Below are 15938 nucleotides of genomic sequence, written 5' to 3'. Positions count from 1 at the left end.
CTCCGCAGCTGAAGACACGACGTCGCTGCCGTCACTAGCCCCAAACTCAGAATTTATCTCAGGTGACGACTCCTCATCTTCCGACTCTGACGAGTCATCGGCCACCTTGAGCCGCATCGCAGCAGGAGATGACGGCTGCGATTCCGCCTCGCTGTCGACATGCGGATGTCGGAACCAAAGAACGTCTCATCCTTATTCTGAACTTCAGCCCTCACCATCGTCTACACGGATTTCAAAAGCGTCGACCTCCATTTTGAAAACATGGTGGCTGGCCGCGCTACCCGTAGGCGCACGTGCCCACCGCGTGTCTTAGCGCGAGCTTCGAGCTAAAGATCATGTCGCCCACTCATTTTTCTGTGTTTCCCCATTTCTTCGAACTCGCTCAGCTTTTGCTTCGCTCGTGCTTCAGCTCCACGCTGTAGTCTGAGTTTAGTTCTCTTGTCTTCTTCCAGCAGAATACTGCAAACTCTACAGCACGTCGAGCTTCTCCTAGAAGAGTTTCTTTTGCGTCGAGGCAGACTGTCGATCGCTTCAGTCCTATCTTGCCGTCGTCTCATGAGCGCCCCCCGGGCCCGGAAAGCAACAGTATCTATTCAGTTCTTGTCGTTCCATTTTCTGGCGAACTCATTCACCTACTACTTCTTCCTTTATGAAAGCTTCAGGTGGCTGAGTTCTCCCACTAGCGACAATCATGCCTTGGAAAAGAACAGTGCCAGTGCAGTGATGTCAGTGTACTGCACTGCAAAAAGCACCTGCATGTACCTGTGTACTGCGCGTAGTTGTTGTTTGTTTTGTCGAGAAAGAATCCCTTTCGCACTCGCGCGGGCCGCGAGGGCGCAGCACGGAAACAGGTCTATTGAATTCATTTCTTGGTCGATTTTGACAACCAATACGTCGTTGTTTTTCTTTTTTCACTGGCTATCCTTTCTCCGCTTCCGAATTGCGATGCCGTCCACCTGGAAAGCCTTGAAGTGAAACGAGTGGAGGCCGGTTTCGGAGGTAATTTTCGGCCAAGCGGCAATCAAATCGAAAAATTCGAAGCGGACGATCTGTTGGTATCTATCGAAAGAAGACGTTGGTCCATAAAAAATCTTTGGAAACTACACCGTATGAACCAAGGAATTACGGTAAGTTTGAGAATTTTGGTACATTAGCTGTACGCTGATTGGTCGATTAGCGCGACCGTTGAGAAACGGGCCAGTGACGCTTTGTACAGCGTTGGTGAGGGCTGAACTTCAGCGGCTACTTCTGCATCCACTCCCGGATCCCCACCAGGCTCGAGCTAGCTGTAGACAATGACTGCCGTGTGTGCGCTGCGAACAGCTCTGGCGTCCGCATCCATCGCAGCAAGATCAAGGAACACTGGAGTCACCACTCGACACCACTTCAACTAACTAATTACTTCAAAATAAATTAGTTCAAGCAAGGAGTTCAAGAAGTCGTCGCGCTGTTCGCATCGCGATCAAAACAATCGTTGAACGTCACAAATCGACCTTTTCTCGAAAAAATTACGAAATCTCTAAGGGTCGTTTTCGCTGATTGCGGCTCATATAGTTAAACCTGTAATGGCGACCACTCGGATATGGCGACCAATCGACCATGGCGACCACTTTTCCTTGTCACGGATGCATTCACATTCAAAACAGCTCGGATAAGGCGACCGCTCGCTCAACGCGACCGACGACCACCACCCACCCGCGACCACGCTACACAGTGCTAGTAAATGTAAGTGAGACGTGCAGCTACGTCTGTGCACACACATTAGTGTCCCGTCGCCACTTTACTACCTAGACTATAGCAAGCAGTTTCACCTAGATGTGAGGTGTGCTCTGGTTTCTTACCAGACTCTTTGGCTGATGATGACGCTGCATGGTGTGATGGAGGCAGCGGCGGCAGCAGCAGCAGCAGCGTGCCTCACTGCTGACCCATACTCTTGTGGATGGATTCTTGGTTTTACAGAATGCCTATTGCAGGACACCTGGCGAGAGTCTGCATTCCTAATACACTTCACTCATTTCGAACTGCTACTCCGTTTTGAGAGTCAATAAGGTTAAGCCCGATAAGAACAAACTGAGCATTGTTATCGCGTTGCAGAACAGGTCGCAGACCAAAAATTAGAACCTCTCTGTTACCGTCTCTTTTGTTTTGCTTGTCTATGCCGTAGCGTGGCGGGGCGGCTCACGGGGAAGATAAGCCGAAGAAACTGAATGAAGTTCATCAGGAGGCCAAGGCAGCGGAGAATGCGGGTGCGGCAGCAGCTGCCATGCCACGCTCCAGCTCCTCGCATTCTGAGAGGAATTCTTCGCATGGAGGAAGTAAGACCTCGTGTGTGTGTGTGTGTTTGTTTGTGTGTGTGTGTGTGTGTGTGTGTGTGTGTGTGTGTGTGTGTATGTGTGTGTGTGTGTGTGTTTGTGTGTGTGTGTGTGTGTGTGTGTGTGTGTGTGTGTGCATGTGTGTGTGTGTGTGTGTGTGTGTGTGTCCCAGGACGGATACCCTGATGCCGTCAATCCTTTTTTCTGCACCTTGTCCTCACCCACTTACGGAGGTGTGGTGAGCCCATAAATGGGATCATTTTCAAGTCCACCCAGAGTTTTGGGGTTTCAGGGGGTGTTGGCCGTTGGGCGGTTCAATAGCCAGTTGAGTTATCTTTCCAAGATTCCTTGTGAGTCTCCCCCCCCCCCCCCCCCCCTCTCCCGGGGAGTCCCACTTGACCAGTTTGGCAGTGAGCAAAAAGTACAAGTACAAGTGTGTGTGTGTGTGTGTGTGTGTTTGCATGTGTGTGTGTGTGTGTATGTGTGTGTGTGTGTGTGTGTGTGTGTGTGTGTGTGTGTGTGTGTGTGTGTGTGTGTACATGTACGTGTGGTCACCTCGGATATGACCACTCGTGCTGACCCTCGTCCGCCTGAGCGCGGAGGAGTTGCAAACCCCCGCTCAGAGCTTAGCTCGCAGCATGCACCAGCCGCTCGGAGGTTCGTGCTGTCTCTGGGAACCTGGAATGTGAGGACTCTTGTTGAGTCCGACGGCGACGTAAATACGGCTTCAAAATTAAAAAAATCAAAACATTTGTTGCGGGAGGAGATGAAAATTGACCTGGTTTGTCGGCAGCTTGGACGTTTCGGAGTGGATATCGCAGGTCTGCAGGAGACCCTTTGGTTCGGCACGGCTCAGTACAGTGTTGGCGACTCTCGTTTTGGCGGGTGGATGCCCTACTCCGACGGCGGATGATTCTGGCCGTCGTGGTGAAGGTGTGGCGATAGTGCTGCGCGGAAAGTGCAGAGACGCCTTTGTCAGCAGAGGTTCGGAATGGAAAGGACACAGCTCGCGACTTGTCTCCACGAAAGTAAAGTTCGAATGTGGTCGTAATCGTTCAGTGTCTTGCATTCACATCGCTGTTGCGTATGCACCAACATTCAGTAGATCACGTTCGGAGAAAGCTGCGTTCTATGAAAATTTGCAGTCCTTCCTTGATAGTGTACCCAGGAGTGACCAGTAAATCATACTCGGCGATTTCAATGCTGGTGTTGGTGTTGGTACTGCTGGAGACGAGTAGAGCTACGTAAGGGGTACACATGGATATGGCGTCATGAATTCTGCTGGAGAGGATTTACTAAACCTCCTGGCCAGAAACAGTGCGCTCATCTGCAACACCTGGTTCAGGAAGAAGGACATCCACAAGCACACGTGGCACCACCCCCAAGGTATGGGCAGCCTCATTGTATCGACTACTGCATTATTCCGGAGTCATGTCAGCATCAATGTCTGGATTGTCAAGTTCTCCGCTCTGCGGAGTGTGATACCGACTGTTGTAAACCACCAGTTCTCAATTGGGAAAAGCCTTCGCGCTTATGGCATTGTATTCGTTGAAATGTTGTATTTCGACTCCGCCGTACCGCTGATGTTGCTGCATGGCATACGCTATATGCGTTGTGTGCGTTTTGCTGTATACGCTGTTATGTCCAGTTTTATCTGCTTATGTTTTGCATGTACGCTGTTTTTGCATGCTATAAATAGCTGGTGTTATTAGTGTTCAGTTGTTTCAGTTGTTCATTCATTGTTCATCATTATTAGTCGATGGAAGTGAAAGATATTGTTGAGAATAAATAGTTGTCCTCGTGCCGTGTGGGGTCGTTCGTTCCTGATACTTTAGAGAACCAGAGGGTTCACAACATTTGGCGACCACGCCAGGATAGGAGCGAGCATGGCAGAGGAACTATGGAACAATTTGGAAGCCAGCTTTATCGACAATGGAGAGCGGTTAGGATTAGAAGGCGAGTTGTTGAAGGTACATGTGGAGCAGAGGCTCCAACAGTACGCGGAGCGTGAGGAGCGCAGTGCCAGACGGCGAGAGGAGGCGCTCCGCACCGAGTTTGCCAAAACACTAAAGGAGATTAACGAGCGCATCGCCAATGCGCAGGAGGGTGAGGGTAAAGCCACGATGGGAGGTACAGAGGAATCTCCCAGTCACAGCGGTGGGCGTCAACCGGTTATGAAAATCCCCTCATATGATGGAACGCAGCCATTGGAGCGTTATCTTGACCTGTTCGAGGACATCTGTTCCAAGAACGAGTTCGAAGAAAGCGAATGGCTGCTGCGACTGCGCATCGCGCTAGCGGGTAGCAAAGCGGAGAGGATATGTATTGGATGCAATAATTACGAGGAAGCAAAACGAGAGTTGCTTGCCTCGCTCGGAAAGACTCCGGATAAAACGTGCAAGACATTGCTGACAGGCAAGCAGCGGTCAGATGAGTCGTTTCATCAATACGTTGTCCGTGTTTGCCGAGAGGTAGAGGTGTGGGCCACACTCGCTATGACAGAAGATGGCGAGGTGGACACCAAGTATAGCGCCGATATAGGAAAAATGTCCCCGGTGCTGCAAGCAATGGCAAAGCAGGTAATCTTGGAGCAATGCGGACCTGAGATGAAGACGTACCTGGTCGAACGGCAGTGCTACGGGATGTCACTGCGCCAGGTACAGGAGCACGGCGCGTCTTACCAGGTCGCGCACGGACGACAGGGTGATACTGCCAGGAAGCCAGTAGAACGATCCATGCCAAGGCCCACGGCGTCGGCACAGTGCATGGCGATATCGGTCGCAGATGCAGAGAAGCAGCTAAAGTCGCTGCCACAGGAAGGGAGAAAGGGTTTTCTGCAGCGAGAGAGACTCTGCTGGAACTGCCTTAAGTATGGCCATATGGCCAGAGAATGTCGGTCAGGCTCAAGATGCACGAAATACCAGAGGAAACACCACCTGCTAATACATGATGTGTTGGATAGAGCAGGTTACAGCCGGGAAAAACCGACTGAGATAGTTACGGAGAAGAATGTTGGGTCGTGCTGTCTACACTCGCCAAGTGTGCGGCTGATGACCGGAGTGGCACGAGTTGAGGGAAGAACTCGAAACGCGAAGGTTCGAGTGTTCCTGGACTCGGGTGCTGAGGCGTCATTCCTGACTGCAGCGTTGGTGTCAGCAATCGATGCAGAACACGTTGGGGTTGAAAATGTAGAGGTGAAGCCGTTCGGCGCGGAACCAACCCAACAGCGCATGGATAAGTACGCCATCACGATCCAGGGTAGCTCCGCTAGCATTCGGGTTTTTTTTTAATTTTTTTTTTACTACAAAGCACTGGCCAGCAACATAAAAGGGGAGGTAGACAAAAGTGGACAAGCGAACTTTGACAACACAGAGGAGCGTGGCATGCGTGCCGATGAGGTAGGTCAACCTCCCCCGACCTAGTGGTCTCGGGTTCAACAGTTGGTCTACGCATCAGGAAGGGGAAATGGACAGAGAAAGGGAGAATGAGCATGAGGAGCTTCCCAGGAGAGGAAGAGTGAGAGAGAGAGAGAAAGAGAGAGAGAGAGAGAGAGAGAGAGAGAGAGAGAGAGAGAGACAGAAAATGATCATAATAGAGACAACCGGTTATTCTCAGTGCTGGTGGACTTCAGTGGCCCATAGCCAATTGGTCTGGCGGAGGTGATGGTAGGCCTTGGTCTTGAATGTCGGCAATTTCTTGAGAGTTGGGCGTTCGGCGAGGATTGGGGCAGGCAGTGTGTTCCAGCTCTCCAGGACAAAGTATGGGAAGGAGCGGCGGATGAACTCTGGACTGGAGGCTGGCAGAGGAGTTGCGAGTTGGAAAGAGTGGCCACCGAGGGACTGGCGTTGCCGGCGGGTACGCGCGTTCGTGAAACCAACGCTTGAGCTGGACCTGAAGTGCGCAAGTCCGCAGACCATTGCGCAGTGGCACAGTTGGGGAATAGAGCTGAGTGACAAGCCTCAACAAGGGACATCAGACGAAATACATATGCTGATTGGTGCAGACTATATCAACGCGGTACTGCACAGCAAGAAGGAAGTTAATGGTGAGACGGTGTGGAACACAGAGATAGGTAATGTATTATCTGGTCCAGCGTCTGCACCAAGTCGAAACAGTCAGCCGGTGACTGTGTCATGTGTCACAGCCCACATCGACAAACTATGGCAGTTGGATGAACCTCCAGAACAACATCAGCACCTGCCATCTTTCCCGCTATGTCGCCAGGGCAGCGGGTACCAAGTGGGTCTCTTGTGGCGAAATGAGCGTCGGCCAACGGATAACTTTGCTCAAGCTAGAGTCATCGCAACGCGGCTTCTTGAAAAGCTGAAGAGGAATGGGAAGCGTGCGCTCTATGATGATGTGCTGATCAGGGAGTACCGCGAGCTTGGAGCAATTGAGCTGGAGCCATGTGAGAGCGATGCCGGGTACTATGTACCGCATCATGGTGTGTTCCGCGAGCACGCTGCAACCACGAAGTTAAGAGTGGTGTTCAATGCCTCGGCGACGGCGCCAGATGGCAAGTCGTTGAACGACATGGTTGACCCTGGACCGTCGCTATTGCCGAGTCTCGCAGGTATGCTTTTTCGGTTCCGTGAATATAAGAGCGCGCTGCAAGCGGACATCCGCAAGGCTTTCTTCATGGTCGCGGTTAATCCCGAAGACCGTCCGTACCTGCGTTTCTTGTGGCCCGGTCGAAGCGACAGCGATGAACTGTTAACCTGGAGGCTAACGAAACTGCCAAACTGCTCGCCATACATGCTTACTGCGGTGATTCAGCATCACTTGAAGGAGCTACGGGCGTTGTCTGCACCCAAAGAGCGAGATCGTATTGATCTCTTGCTCACGAGTTTCTACGTTGACGATTTGGTCTCTAGTGTCTCAAATGCCTCGGAAGCTAAGGAGATGCAAGAGTTCAGCGTGCGTGTGCTTACGGATGCTGGCATGGAGTTACGCAAGTGGCGAGGCAACGAAATCCCGTGCGATCCAGAGGCCGGAGATAAAGTTCTCGGTCTGAAATGGAAAACCAGTGATGACTTGCTCAGCATAGCAGCGCTAGGCGAGTCCGATAGGCCGTCTGTTTGGACCCGGCGATCCCTCCTCAAGTGTGTTGCGTCAGTGTTTGATCCGCTAGGTCTAGCAGCACCGGCAGTTGTGCCCGGAAAGATACTGCTACAGCAAGCCTGGAAAGTCGGAGGCGACTGGGATGATAAGTTGCTTGATGGCATCGCAGCCGCATGCGCGCAATGGTGGGGAGAGTTGGCCGAAGTTGTGAGCATTGACATACCACGTTGGATTTGCTGCAATCTTGACACGCCGATTGCGCTTCATGCCTTCGCCGATGCCAGTGAGAAAGCGTTTGGATGTTGTTTGTATGCAGTCGTCAATGGACAGTCGCACTTGGTATTTGCCAAGGCCAAAGTGGTACCCGTGTCTCCACCCACGTTAGCCCGCCTTGAGTTACAAGCAGTATGTCTAGCGGCTCGCTACGCTGAGTTTGTGGTGAAGGAGCTGCGTGTGACCGTCACGCAAGTCTATGGCTGGACTGACAGTCTCACTACCGTTCATTGGATCAGTAATCCATCGTACAAATGGAAAACATTTGTGGCTAACCGCGTCAGTCAAGTCCAAGAGATATCGAAGAAGGTCGGCATTGTGTGGAACCATTGCCCAGGCCTTCACAACCCAGCAGATTTACCGTCGCGTGGGAGTAGTGCACAGCAGATCCGTAGTCCGTTCTGGAGGGGCGGACCAACCTGGATCACGGAGCCCAATGACTGGCCCACCGCATCCTCAACCGCAGCTACAGATGAGTCCAGTGTAGAAGTACGAGTGTCAGCCACCACCTGTAGTCGAGAATCTGATAAGGAATGGTGGCTCCGATTCAGTAAATGGTCGAGGGCACAGGGCATGGTGACTCGGATGTTGCAGTGGAAGCACACTGAGCCTCGTGCTGAACTCTATTTTGCAGCAGACAACGTATTGTACCGCATCGTTCAAGTCGCATGTTTCGCTGAGGATCTTGAGCTGATCAAGCAAGGTCAACCAGTGAAGCCTGGGTCAAAGGTGTATCAGCTTGCACCGTTTCTGGATGAGCATGGAGTGCTCAGAGCCGGGGGACGACTTCAGCACAGCGAGTTGGCGTATGGAGCCAAGCACCCAGTCCTGTTAGGCAAACATCATCTGACCGAGTTGCTGTTGGAGAAAATGCATGTTGAAAGGATGCACCAAGGTGTAGAAGGAGTCTTGTCGTTCATCCGTCAGAAATTCTGGATTATCGGTGGTCGACGGGCGCTACGCAACATTACTCAGCGATGTGTTACATGCCGCCGCTACAAGGCTAAGGCTGCCTCAGAAGTCTGCCCGCCGCTGCCGGAAGACCGAGTTGTTCACGAGAGGCCGTTCGCAACTACCGGCATCGACTATGCTGGTCCGTTGTACGTGCGCCGTGGTGAGTCATCTCCGAAGGTATGGATAGCATTGTTTGTGTGTGCCACCACCAGAGCAGTTCACTTGGAGGTGGTCGATAGTTTAAGTACCGAGTCATTCTTGATGGCATTTCGGAAGTTTGTCGCGAGACGTAGTTTGCCCTCTCGGATCAGGTCTGACAACGCTACAACGTTCAAGGCGGCATCTGACAAACTGAGTGTGCCATGGATGTTCAATCCTCCAGCTGCACCATGGCATGGAGGCTTCTATGAGAGAATGGTTGGTACAGTGAAGAGTGCCTTGAAAAAGGTAATGGGAACAGCGTTTCTGAAGGTCCAGGAGCTTGAGACCCTCTTGTATGAGGTTGAAGCAGTGGTGAATAGTCGTCCGCTAACTTATGTGTCTGATAGCCTGGATGAGCCACCAGTAACCCCTGCAATGATGATGGGTGACATCTGGATGTCGTCAGAGAAGCCAGCAGGTACCCTGGACGCTGCGCAGATGTCATCGAGATTGCGTTACCTCAGTCGGACACTGGAGCATGTCAAGAATCGTTGGGAGGTGGAGTACCTAAGTCAGCTGAACAAACACCAACAGACCATGTCGCGCCCTTTAGCTGTGGGTGATGTTGTCTTTGTTCTCGATGATACCAAGCGCAAACAGTTCTGGCGTTTGGGACGGATCATCGAGTTATTCCCTGGTCGAGATGGTAAGCGTCGTGTTGCCAAGGTTAAGTTGAGTACCAGTACCCTGTTGAGGCCGATCCAAAGGTTAGTGCCGTTAGAAGTATCGTCACAGGACGTGGCTCCTGGGCTTGCAGATACCGCTCAACCTGCTATCGTCCCTCAGCAGCCAGCGTATGAGCCGTCAGCACCGTTACCACCACCACGGCAGCAGGAGATAACGCGTTCTGGGCGCGTAGTCAGAGCCCCGGATCGTTTTTGACTTGTGTGCATTGTTGTACGGCGGTGAGAAGCCCTTTGGTGGGGAGAATGTTGTAAACCACCAGTTCTCAATTGGGAAAGGCCTTCGCGCTTATGGCATTGTATTCGTTGAAATGTTGTATTTCGACTCCGCCGTACCGCTGATGTTGCTGCATGGCATACGCTATATGCGTTGTGTGCGTTTTGCTGTATACGCTGTTATGTCCAGTTTTATCTGCTTATGTTTTGCATGTACGCTGTTTTTGCATGCTATAAATAGCTGGTGTTATTAGTGTTCAGTTGTTTCAGTTGTTCATTCATTGTTCATCATTATTAGTCGATGGAAGTGAAAGATATTGTTGAGAATAAATAGTTGTCCTCGTGCCGTGTGGGGTCGTTCGTTCCTGATACTTTAGAGAACCAGAGGGTTCACAACACCGACCATAAGTTCCTTGCCATGAGATACCGCTTGGCGGCGGTGCCCAGCTTCCGCAGGCAAAGTCAACCAGCTAACAAACCCATCGCTTTCGCAGCCCTAACGGCTGCCTCCAATGATGAAGTGCGAGCAAAATATTCCACTAGTCTTGATGCTGCCTTGGTTCAGAACTGGCCAGATGAGCTATCTGTGGACGGGTGCTGGGCTGCGTTGAAAACTATGGTGGCGGACGTCGCTCAGAAATGCCTTGGCAGAGAGCGGCTAACAACCAGACTGGTTCCTGGACAATCGACCGAAGATTGAGGCTGCCCTCCGTGAGCAAGATGATTGCTACCGAGCCTGGATGTCGACCAACAGGGCAAGCGATCAGAAGCTGTATAAGAAGGCCCGAAGTTCAGCTCGCCGTATCGTTCGTCAAGCAAAGCAGGACTGGCTGAGAAAGCAGGCTCGGGACTGCGAGCGCTTTAGTCTAACATCTAAGGCAGGCTGGGAGTGCATCAAGAGGATCCAGACTGCACTTGATGGATTGCAGCCCGCAAGACAGCTGCTATCAATAATGCACAGGGTGTTGTGTGCGAGACGCCAGAGGCAACGGGTACGCAATGGCGGGAGCATTTTGACGGTTTCTTAAACGTGATCAGTGATTTTGTCCCAGATGCCATTGATTCCATTGGGCAGCTACCGATTCGGCTTGACCTTGAGAACGCCCCAGCCTGCAGCGAGATACACCGTGCTATGGGAGCTCTTCAAAATGGCAAAGCATGTGGTCGAGCAGAGGTAACAGCGGAGATGCTCAAGTGCGGCTCTGAACTGGTGCCTAGGTTGGAGATGTTGTTGGCTGAAGTCTGGCGGACGGAAAGGGTTCCTCAGGATTGGGCAGACGCCATCTTAATCCCAATTCCCAAGAAAGGTGATCTTAGTGAGTGTGGTAACTGGCGAGGCATTGCGCTTCTAGACGTGGTCGGCAAGCTGGTGGCAAGAATAATAGCCTGCAGCTGGTTGGAGAGGAATACGTGCCTGACTTCCAGTGTGGTTTTCACCGTGGTAGGGGATGCTCAGACATGGTGTTCTCAGTACGCCAGTTTGCCGAGAAATTGCATGAACATTCATCAAAGGGCTTTGCAGTGTTGATCGACTTGCGCAAAGCATACGATTCAGTACCTAGAGCAGCCATGTGGAGGGTTCTCTCCAGGCTCGGCGTGCCGGATAAACTGATCTCCATCAGTTGGTCGTTCCATGAAGGCATGTCTGCATCCATCTGCCTCGGCGCAGATCTGCTGGACCCTTTCCCGGTGGGAAATGGCCTACGTCAGGGATGCACTATGGCCCCGATCCTGTTCAACTTATTCATGGGTGCGGTTGTGGAAAAGTGGCATGCTACCATCGCCAATGACGGGGATATCAGTATTCAGGTGTCGCAGTTCCGCAGAGACTGCTTGTTCAAGACTCGCCTCAGAGAGTGTCTCAAAATGACTATAACGGAGTGTCAGTTTGCGGACGATTCGTCGCTGTTCGCCAAAACCTACGGCGGTGCTGAAAGGGCCCTGGCCTCGTTTCGGGAGGTTGCAGCATCTTTTGGCCTGTCAGCCAATCTGGGCAAAACTAAGTTCATGCCTATGGGCGTTGGTGTGGTAGCGTCGGATATGTTGCCTTTGAGTGGAACCGTCGAATGCGTGGACAGCTTTCACTATCTTGGCTGCCAGATCACTCCTGATGCTAGCAGTAGCTTTGATGTCTCTCGCAGGATCGCCGCTGCTTCGGATGCATTTGGCGCCTTGAAAAAGGCTGTGTTTGCGAACCCCAAGTTTCCTATCGGTCTCAAGCATGTTGTGTACAGAGTCACTGTGTTGGAGGTACTCCTCTATGGTACTGAGAACTGGACACCGAGGCAACGGGATCTCTAGCGTCTGGAGTCGTTTCACCTGCGATCTATACGCATAGTCCTGGGCATCAGTCGGGTGCACCAGATGGACGAGCACGTGACAACCCTTCAGGTATGGCAGTGGTGGGGAGACATGGAGAAGGTCTCTGACAAGGTCCGGCGCCGTCGTCTCCAATGGCTGGGCCACCTGGCTCGCATGGATGACCGTATTCCCGCCAATTGCTCTTTGGTGCCTTGCCGTCTAAACGACCTCCACATGGCCCCCGGAAGAGGTGGAAAGACCCAGTCAAACATGACCTGGCGGCGGTGTCCATTGGCATGAATGAGTGGCTTGAGACAGCAGATGATAAGTCTGAGTGGAGAACCAGGTGTCAGGATGGAGTCTACAGCATGGTATGCTCTCGTGTACAACCTGCCGTGAAACCACTCCTGTGTATGGTCTGCACACGCCGTTTCAGCCGACCTCTCAAGACATCGCTAGACATAGTTGCACCTCCCGTCGCTCCACAAAAGCAAAAAAGCAAATAGTGAAACAGCCGTTCACGTCCCGCCGGACTCGCAGGGCCTCATCCCGCGTCCTGAAGACAGCACTCCTTCAAGTCGCCCCGTTTGGGGACACAGCCCATCGTGGCAGTGAGCGAAGGAAGGAAGGAAGGATGTACGTGTGTGTTTGCGTGTGTGTGTGTGTGTGTGTGTGTGTGTGTGTGCGTGGTGTGTGTGTGTGTGTGTATGTGTGTGTATGTGTGTGTATGTGTACATGTATGTGCGTGTGTGTGTGTGCCTGTGTGTGTGTGTGTGTGTGTGTGTGTGTGTGTGTGTGTGTGTGTGTGTGTGTGTGTGTGTGTGTGTGTGTGTGCTAGTTCGGCTGGTAGGTACACTTATGCCTGATTGTGCTGGGTCTGTTGCCAACAGGCTCGGCTGCTTGAAGGTGTAATGTTGTACCTGACACCTTTGTTGGTTCCAGGGTTCATATACAAGTACTTTCTATTTGAAGTATACACACCTGTTAACCATGGACTGCTTCTGGCTAGATTAACTCTTGTGTGATCAATGGTGCTAGTGAAGCTTTTATCAGGTCCACTCTGATTTAGCCACTCACACTAGTAGCAAATATTACCTTCACTGGGGGCAGGGGTAACTGCAGTTGGATCCCGGGACGGATACCTGATGCTGTCAATCATTTTTCTGCACCTTGTCCCCACCCACTTACTGAGGTGTGGTGAGCCCATAAGTGGGATCATTTTCAAGTCCACCCAGAGTTTTGGGGACTTCAGGGGGTGTCGGCCGTTGGGCGGTTCAATAACCAATTGAGTCATCTTTCTACTTCCTCCGCCCAAGCAAAATTTTCGCTTTGTCTTTACACTTTTTACTGATACATTCCAGGTACTCAGAATGGCTCCTGACGACTCAGAATGAGTTAAGGAGTCGTTGAACATCAAGAGAATCTCTCCAAGTCGAAAAATCTAGAAGTCGTCCTTTGTCATCAGCCGACGCAGTACTTGTTGTCGGGTAGTACTTCGAACTTTCCAGAAGCGCAAATACTTCGTATCGACAATTTTCCAAGCGCTTCATCTCCTTCATGAGTACGATCAGTCGTGTTTCTTACCAGCCGAAGCGGACGAGCTCAGCGTCACTTTGCAGGATCGTTCACGTTGGCATCAGGCGAATGAGCTGGGTGAGTGACTCATCGAAGCCTTTCTTTTCCCCCTACTTGTTTTGCCCAGTACCGATTCTGGTTCATTTTTGCAGTATGTGGGCGAGCGTCGCTGAGTGGCTTTCTCAGCTTCAAGCTGACGTGCATTTTTTACCGTACACACATCCTGTGCCGGATGCAATCGAACACGCTGGCTTTTCGCAACATGACACCTTAGCTCTGCTCTGTACTCCAGTGGTACTCTAGCAGCACCCACCGTTTTGTTGACCAGTGACTGACTTCGTGTCTTTTTTACCAGTTCACTCGCGTTCAACGCGCTCTTCTCCAGGTGTTTCTTTACTCTTTGCCGACTTCGCCGACTTGTTTGGAACTGGTACGCCTGAACCAGCAGATATGTGTGATGGTGAAGTGCACAAGATGCAAAAATGGCTGTCAGACACCTGTCATTGGGCTGAAGGAGATAAGCGAAAACTTTGCCTGGGCGGAGGAAGTAAGATTCCTTTTGAGTCTCTCTCCCCTCTCCCGGGGGGGGGGGGGGGGGGGGGACTCACGTGACCAGTTTTGGCAGTGAGCAACAAGTACAGTACAGTGTGTGTGTGTGTTTGTGTGTTTGTGTGTGTGTGTGTGTGTGTGTGTGTGTGTGTGTGTATGTGTGTGTGTCCCATATGGTGCAGTGGTATGTTTTGGCAGTGAGCAACAAGTACAGTACAGTGTGTGTGTGTGTTTGTGTGTGTGTGTGTGTGTGTGTGTGTGTGTGTGTGTGTGTGTGTCCCATATGGTGCAGTGGTATGTGCAGTCGATTTCCAATCGAGAGGTTGCGGGTTCAATTCCCGACGATTATGGTCGCACACGTCTTTCTTCTCTTTCTCGGACTCTTCCTGACTTTCCTTTCTTTCTCCTGGGTGGTTACCAACAGCCAGTGTATGCCGGAGTATGTGGTGTGGTGTGTGTGTGTAGAAAAAATGGAAAAATGAAAAATAGGGATTCACTGGCCAGAAAAAGTCACTTCAAACAGCTGTTTGGTGGATAACAGGCTAAAAATAGTGGCGGTCAATTCATCAGCCTTGCAAGCTGTTGAATGGTGTAATCCCAGCACAAGTTGCTATGTTTAACATAGCTGTTCGCTATCATCGCTTCCGCGATGGGCATGTCTGAGGTCTGAGGTGTGTGTGTGTGTGTGTGTGTGTGTGTGTGTGTGTGTGTGTGTGTGTGTGTGTGTGTGTGTGTGTTGTGAGGTGGGGTAGGTAGGGTTCTTTTTGTCGTTGCCTGATGAATAATGGTTTTTGGTTGTGAAAATGTCGGCTATAGCTGGTTTAATGACTACCAATGAACAATCTCTGAGGCCAAGCGTAATCATAGCAGTGCGAATGTATACATGGGAACATCGATTTTGGTCCCAAATGATCATGTGCATACGCCTTTGAGTTGGACTCGTTGTACCGTACAAAGTGACCATGGTGACCTGTGCACATTTTGAAGAATGCACCAGGTTTGGCACACTTTTCAGTTTTCGCAAAAATGTGCTCTGTTTCTGGAGTACCGTTTGGTTGGCATGAGGCTACTCCATGTGCACCAGCTGTTCGATCCTGTTCTATATTGTACCAATCAAACACACGCCAAGTCTGAAGAGGGCCTCAACCAGACTTTTGAATGCGATCATTCTTGTTTTGGTTGCAGAACTGTCAGATTTTTCTAACTGATTTTTTTGGCTTTCAACTCGCTGTCACTGCTTGTAGTTTATCATAGTTCACCGTGTTACATGTACTTTCATGTGCCAGGACCGAGGGTTGTCCATATTGTCAGGGCCTCGACTTCTTCTATTCCGATCAGTTGTTCCGACAAACCGACTGAAAACGATTGTTCACGAAAGTGTAGTCTGTTGTTGCCATATAATATTGTATAACGAAGTGCTAACTCTAACGAGTTAACGAGGAGAAATCTGTCGTTAAAATAGAAATAGTTATATTGAAATCGATACATATACTGTCCTATTGAGCGTTGAGAATGAGTGAGAATCGTGACCTTTGGTACACGTAAACTAGTCAATTTTGGGAAATCGTTATAATTATATGCGCCTCGTTAGAATAATGACTTTTACAGTAATCGGTTTCGGGCCCTCGAAATCCTAAAAAGGCTACATTTTCTAAAGGGGTTGCTGCCCCTCGACTCCCTATCATTGAACACCTCTGACACTGCTTATGATTTCTACCAACAGAAAGTGGCAGGCCTCTGCTACTACAGTGTACCGTGTTTGTCAAGCTACCATCATCCATTACACTTGCTTCCTCTATTACCTGATTCTATT

The 15938-nt window shown here is 50.9% G+C and overlaps 1 protein-coding gene across 3 annotated transcripts in view; it reads left to right on the top strand.

Annotated features, from left to right (window-relative positions):
• LOC135818206 (protein piccolo-like) overlaps positions 1–15938 on the top strand; it is a 130455-nt gene that overhangs the window by 72213 nt on the left and 42304 nt on the right. For all 3 annotated transcript variants that reach the window (XM_065331555.1, XM_065331554.1, XM_065331556.1), the window contains one exon: positions 2165–2315. In XM_065331555.1, coding sequence (XP_065187627.1) covers positions 2165–2315 — 151 coding nt within the window. The remainder of the gene's footprint in view (positions 1–2164; positions 2316–15938) is intronic.

Source organism: Sycon ciliatum, chromosome 5, assembly GCF_964019385.1.
Source record: "Sycon ciliatum chromosome 5, ocSycCili1.1, whole genome shotgun sequence".
Lineage (NCBI taxonomy): Eukaryota > Metazoa > Porifera > Calcarea > Leucosolenida > Sycettidae > Sycon > Sycon ciliatum.
This window is presented reverse-complemented; position numbering and strand designations above follow the sequence as displayed.